Below are 7,230 nucleotides of genomic sequence, written 5' to 3'. Positions count from 1 at the left end.
ACCCCATTTATTGGAATAAATAGTAGTGCGGAGGGATGGGGCAAGGGGCGGGGTGAGCCAGCAATTTAACAAAGGGTTCGGCCGAACCCCCTAGAACCGGCAGAATCCCACCACTGGGTATATCTCTGAATACTATCAAACTATTGAAGAAATTCAATTCCTAATTTATGACCACTCCCAGTGGTTTTATGCAAATGAGGAACAGAGGGAACAGAGAAAGAAAAAGAAAAGATTGAAGAGTCAATTCCCATATGGAAATAATTTATCCCTCTACTCCAGAGGTGTCAAACTGGTGGCCCGCAGGCCAGATGTATCATGTACAGGCCATACCCAGCCCTGCTCCATGAAGGGAAAAAAACATTATGAAACATCACATGATGGCAACGTGATGCTGTGATTTTAACACCTGTGTCAAACTCACGAGTACACCACAAAATAGTAGTTCTACCCAATGTGAGACTACTCAGTAAGGAGTTAAAATGCTATAAAATAATGTCCCCACTCCTAACCTTCACAAGAGCCTTTTTACACTGATTTTGGGCCTGAAGTCTGAGTGAAAGGGACTTAGATAATATATTTCCACACTACGGCACTGCTACTACTTTGTCAATGAACCTCTTTTAAAGTGGCAATTTACCACTGTCTCCCTTGTGACCAATTAATCACTACCAAAATCCAATGGTACAGTATTTAACCAATGCAGCTAGGCAGAATAGAAGTATTAAGAAGGTTAATGAGGTCAGCCAAAATGGTAATCAGCATTCTGTAGACTTCAGGCAAATGTCTTAGAAAATGACTTCCAGATTTTTCCAATCTTTACATTATACTGAGACCAGGTGATGCAGATACCTTTAGCAGTTGTTTACTACTATTTCCTGGCCAAATTTAAACATGTTTTTAAGGAATCCTTTGTCCTACTATGACCTCATTAAGACATTAAGTTCTTAGGAATAGCCCTTTCAAAGGGCTCCATATTGTCAGAAACTGGTCATCAGGTCTGAATCACAATAACAATTGTGTAACACAGTCTATTGAATCCACCAACTAATTAGGTTGACTACACTTATTAATAGATATGATACATGACTGTATGACAAATTGTAAATAACTTTTGACTATAATATTTCTCTAATGAGACTGATATAGGAATATTAAGCATATTTGTATCTACCTACCTATCCAGCATTTTAACGACATCTCTTGTGTTTTGAGTTCCTAATTATTGAATTAATATTTTCACCGTTTACTTGTAACACTCTGATGATTGGCAGATTCAAGTTATTCTGGGTGAAATTTAAGTTGTCCCCTTGGATGTGGGTCCTTTGTGATTTTTTAAAAAATGTTTTGATACATCAAGTCCTTATTTTAATGCTAATTATCATGGAATTATTTTCCATCATTAATCAGTAATTAATCAGTAATTAATCAGTAATTTTAATTGTTCAGTTGTACAGTCACCATAATAACATGCATATCTTTTTGAATGCAAATTGTACATTTTCTCTGTTAAGTTTGAGGCAAAATATCATAAAAGTGAGTTCATTCGAAGAAAATAAAGAATCCATCAATAAATCTCAGAATTTCCAACTTTAGCAATAGATCTGCTTCTTAAGTGAGAACTGAAATGAATAACAATAGTTAATGTTCAATTCTACTTATTTGTGAGGTTAATAGATGATCAATGCAATTTAATACATAGGTTTTAGTTTGGCTGGCATTATATCTTATTTTTCATAACTACAATTCTTTTCTCAAACAAAAATATACTTGCACTTTTTGGATGAAAGGAATATTCTTTGGATTAAATTCTGTTTTTGAAATAAAATAGAACTCTGTGAAATACAGGCTTCTCCTTCAAACATTCACCTATAGAACAAAAAGGCTTTCATGGAACATTTTCTGTAATAATTTAAATAATTTCAATACTGAATTCAAATTAAGTGGTTTAAGATTTTATTTATTTAATACCAGTATAAGTCTACTTGACAGTTGAGAAACAGAGGACTGACAAATTTAAATGCTATCAGGCTGACTTATCTAAATTTCAAAACATGTAAGTAATACAAATCATTTTACAATTGCTACAAGTACTGTATGTATTGGTAAGTAGAGTTTGATCAAAGATGCATTTTACAATATTTATCAATTCATATTTAGCCATTTTGAAACAATTTGTAATTATTCACTCCCATATAATGATCATATACAATTATTTATTAGATTTGTTTGTCACCCATCTCACTTCGAGACAACTCTGAATAGTTTACAAATACCTTATTTCTTAAATAATGAGAGAGGGAAAAAGTAATTGGATATAATGGGTATAATGAGAGCAAGTGTGGTATTGTGGATAAGGTGACTGGGAGATGTCCAACATACTCTCATCCTTTTGAGGTGGAAGCCAGTGTATTTTGAGGTGAGGTGGGGTGTCACTCTCTCAATTCTAGATTGGGAACTCAAAAGAATAACTATAAAATAACTTACACTGGATCTTTATGGTAAATATTAACAGTTCATAATCTTCAGTAAAGATGCCTTCACCCTGCAATGGACCAGTTTAGGATTTTGACAATAATGATTTCTTACCTAGTAATCCAATGTGTTAATGATAATTTAGAAATAATAACAATATTGATCATTACAGCAGTAATAGTCATAGCTCTATGTCTGAATGCCAGTTTTTTTTCCCCTTACATTCAGAAAATATGTAAAACTTCAAGACTGATTTGGTCATTATGACAAAGAAAAAGGACAGTTTGATTATTTCTCTGAGCAAGTTCGCTTTCTCGTATATAAAGATTGCTAACTTATATATGGAACTATATGATGTATGATTTTTGCTCTTGGTTGTGTTTTGATTATGTTATTTTAATTTTGCCTATTTTTATTTTCTATTCTTAACCCAAGGCATGGATCTCAGGAATTTATACCATTGAGAGTAAAGTTTGATTGGGATGGCTCACAACTGTAAAAAAAAAAAAAAAGCATGTTATAATTAGAGCTGCTTAAGTCATTCAATATCTGTTGAATAAGACATCTTCTGGTATGAAAAAAAAAATCTCTTACACAGCCCGTTTTATTATTTTATAAATTTAATAAATTCAAAATTGAATTTCGAATAATCAATATATGGCCAATGAGTTTGTTTATGACTATTGGCATGTCTGATAGTTTTTGAGTACTGACTACTTATAGTCAGCTACAGCAACATTTCTCTTTGACAACAGAGAAATAGAAATATAATACTAGGAAAGTGACTGTCAATTTTGAGTCAACCTATTTAAATAATATATGAAGCATACAAGAAAGAGGTTTATTCTTCATTGAATAAGGAATATACAAGTGAGTGAAGCTCTTTCATACATTCCGGCAAAAAAAATTAAGGCACAATATACTATATATTTATAAATAACCATGATATGACACTGCATATATTCATATTTCAAGAGAGGGGGATTCTGTTCTAATCAAATAACCAAAATTTGTTGTAATGTAAAAGAATGATTATCACAGCAACAAAAGTCATAGATGTTAAAATTTTGGAACATTTAGAAAATGTAATAATACAGTATCTCTCATAGACAATTGACTGATTTTTCTCCTCCTGATATTATAAAAGTTTGCAAAGATTGTTTCATTAAGGCTTAAAAGTAGGATTGTTGTGACTCTTCTTCTGCACAATCAGGTTTCATTATTAATATTATTATTATTCCAAATGTTGATACAATTCTGCTTCAATTTATGAATTCTTTTTTTATTTTGGTTATTTAATAACTTTTATTATATATACCTTGTCCCTTTATTATGTTTTTTTCTCATTCAAGTTATAGATTTGGAAATGGTTTTCTAAGATTTGCTTAAAGTGTACTATACTTGCATTTACTCGAAGTGTACTATAAGTCCTGTCCTGGAAATACATTAAAATAGATAAATATCTAAATTTAATTTATATTAGCTTATTAACTCCTAGATCTCAAAATTATACCCCTTGTCTGTGATTTCTTTGGTTAAAATAAAAAAGATTCAAATCATTTACACATATAATTTAAAAGTATGGGTTTTACATCCTTGAAATGTGTGAAGTAAATACATTTGATATTATTTGGCTTAATTGCAAAAAAAAAAACCAAAAAAAAAAACCAAAAAAAAAAAAAACCCACCACCTTTAACATGTAATATTGATTGTAATTGATATTGTTGGTAAATTGTTCTAGGAAAAATTCAATGACATAACTTACAATGTTTCTCAATTATTTCAGGAGGAAATACTTAAAGCCATTAACAGGATTTTAAATGGAGAACAACCTGACAACTGTAGTAGATTTTATTTTGCTAGGCTTCTCCCAAAATCATAAAGTGCAGTCACTTCTCTTCCTCCTTTTCCTTGCTATTTATACCACAACTTTGCTTGGAAATCTCACCATTATAATCACCGTGTTCCTCACACCTGTTCTGCATACACCCATGTATTTCCTGCTTGCTAACTTGGCTGTTGTAGACATTAGTGAATCTTCTGTCACATCACTCAAAATGCTGTGGGATCTCTTCTCTCATACTCACACCATTTCTTACAATTGGTGCATTGCACAGATTTTTTTCATTCATTTAACAGGGGGGACAGTGGTCTTCTTACTAATTGCAATGGCTGTTGACAGATATATTGCTATTTACAAGCCTCTGCAATATTTAATTATCATGAAGAAAGAAATTTGCATAGGATTGGTAGCAGGAGCATGGTTAGGTGGCTTTGCTCACTCCATTGTCCAGGTTGGAATTCTCCTTCAGCTCCCTTTCTGCAAATCCAACATTTTGGACAATTTCTACTGTGACATTCCTCAACTCATCAAGCTGGCATGTGCTGATACATACACAACTGAGCTTCTGATGGTCTGTAATAGTGGACTTCTCCTCACATTAATTTTCCTCACTTTGCTTATGTCGTATACGGCCATTTTAGTAAAGATTAGGAGGCATATAACAGAAGGCAAACACAAGGCCCTTTCCACCTGTGCTTCCCAGATCATAGTTATAAGTTTGAATTTTGTTCCAGGGATGTTTATTTATGATCGCCCTTTCAAGGTATTTCCAGCAGACAAGGTTGTTTCAGTCCTCTACACTCTTTTGACCCCAATGCTGAATTCCATGATCTTCACTCTTCGGAATAAAGAGATTAAAGTCACCATTAAGAAGTTCATGAGAAAATTATATCTGTCTGAAAAAACAGAAGGACCACATTCTACTTGAGGTTAACATGCGGAATAACTTAAAGTTGAGCCTCCCACTATGTAGCACCCCTCTTGAAATCATAAAATGTGAAAATCTGAAAACTTGCTGAGCTCAGTGAAAAAATGACTAACTTTTAGGCAAGTTTAACAACTCAGAACACACCTGTGGTTTTCTTCAAAATATATTGGCAGTTAATGTTAAATGTTAATGGTTCTGTGTTTCTTTTCCCTGTAAGACATTGTTGCTCTTTATTTTCTCTTTATTTTCAAATTTTATTGATAAAGTGTATGTGTTTTTATGTGTGTGTGTTTATTAGTTATTAGTCACCATTCTGGCATAAATTTTGCATTTGTTACGTATGGTTTACTCCAGTGGTGGGTTTAAAAAATTTTTACTACCGGTTCTGTGGGCATGACTTGGTGGGCGTGGCATGGCTTGGTGGGTGTGGTTTGGTGGGCATGGCAGGGGAAGGATACTGTAAAACCTCCATTCCCTCCCTAATCCAGGGGAAGGTTACTGCAAAATCCCCTTTCCTCCCAATCAGCTGGGACTTGGGAGGCAGAGAATAGATGGGGGCAGGGCCAGTCAGAATTTTTACTACAGGTTCTCCAAACTACTTAAAATTTCTGCTACCGGTTCTCCAGAACTGATCAGAACCTGCTGAAACCCACCCCAACCATACGTAACAAATGCAAAATTTATGCCAGAATGGTGACAAACTAATAAACACACACATAAACACACATACACTTTATCAATAAAATTTGAAAATAAATAGAAAATAAAGAGCAACAATGTCTTACAAGGAAAAGAAACACAGAACCATTAACATTTAACATTCAACTGCCAATATATTTTGGTTTAATCAGTACCTCCTGGATTTTAAGTAGCATAAAGTGTTTGAGAGCTATTATTGTATATTAATTACTATATTATTGCACAATAGTTAAATACAATATCTCCTCCTATAGAGACCACAATGCATTCAGTGAAATGGTTCCTAAATGAAATGGTCACTAAGTGAACATCTCTCTCCCTCTCTCCCTCTCCCTCTCTCTCTCTCTCTCTCTCTCCCTCCCCCCTCTCTCTCTGAGAGAAATTGAGAGAGAGAGAGAGACTTATACATACACGCACATACAAGCTACATAATGTAATAAGATTAAGTAAGTTCTGAATGGGCTTGTACTGCCCAGAAAGAATAATTTGTGAGTTTTATCAAACTTCACTTGCAATTGGACTTGAAGGTGATGGTTGTGATGAAGAGTGCATTTAAATATTACAATTAATGTACTGTGACCTTTAAGACTCCAAATGTGCAAATCTACTCGCCATGGAAGAGCACTAACTCTTCAAAACAACTGTGGCTACTAATCAGTAGCCTAATGAAAAAGCACATTGAAATAATTTATCAAAGAGGTGATGAAGACATTAGTTATTGTTGCCAGAATCTCCTACTCCAGGAAGGGGAACAAGTGAAGCATCAACCAAAAGTAAGCAAAGACTGTCCTAGACACAGTCTCTACTTGTTGTATAAAAGGAAGTATGTGACTTCAAGGAAGAAATCAGTATCATACATCTAGGAGAGTTGTCAAATAACATACCTAATTCTTCAGGAGAGTACAATCTCATCACCACCAGAGCTAACAAAAAACTAGATGGTTCCTATATAATAGCAATTCCAACTTGCAGCAACTGAATTTCAGCTTGTTTCTTCCCATTCAATTTCTCACAATCTCCAAACACCAAATTAAGACTTACAATATATAATATATTTGGTCAAGTATAGGGTAGAGCAGTGGTGGGTCGCCCCCAGTTCAGACTGGTTCTATAGAATCTCCACCCACCAACCCTGACATCATCAGGCAGTTTCTGCAGATGTGTAGAAGCATGTGCGTGGCCCCGTTGCGAACCGGTAGTAAAGGTAAGTAGAACCCACCCCTGGGATGGAGGTATATTATTGAGTCTCATAAAAATATTGAAAAGAGATCAAATGTTCAGACACAT

At 34.1% G+C, this 7,230-nt stretch overlaps 1 protein-coding gene across 1 annotated transcript; it reads left to right on the top strand.

Annotated features, from left to right (window-relative positions):
* The first annotated feature begins 4,293 nt into the window (after nucleotides 1-4,293).
* On the top strand, nucleotides 4,294-5,244 carry LOC117668759 (olfactory receptor 4D1-like). Its single transcript, XM_034422821.1, has one exon. It carries the CDS (start codon nucleotides 4,294-4,296, stop codon nucleotides 5,242-5,244), a length of 951 nt encoding a protein of 316 aa, XP_034278712.1.
* Nucleotides 5,245-7,230: the final 1,986 nt, after the last annotated feature.

This window comes from Pantherophis guttatus, chromosome 4 (genome assembly GCF_059756535.1).
Source record: "Pantherophis guttatus breed Tessera chromosome 4, ASM5975653v1, whole genome shotgun sequence".
NCBI classification, from domain to species: domain Eukaryota; kingdom Metazoa; phylum Chordata; class Lepidosauria; order Squamata; family Colubridae; genus Pantherophis; species Pantherophis guttatus.
The sequence above is the reverse complement of the archived record's forward strand: the minus strand, read 5'-3'. Positions and strand labels throughout refer to the sequence as shown.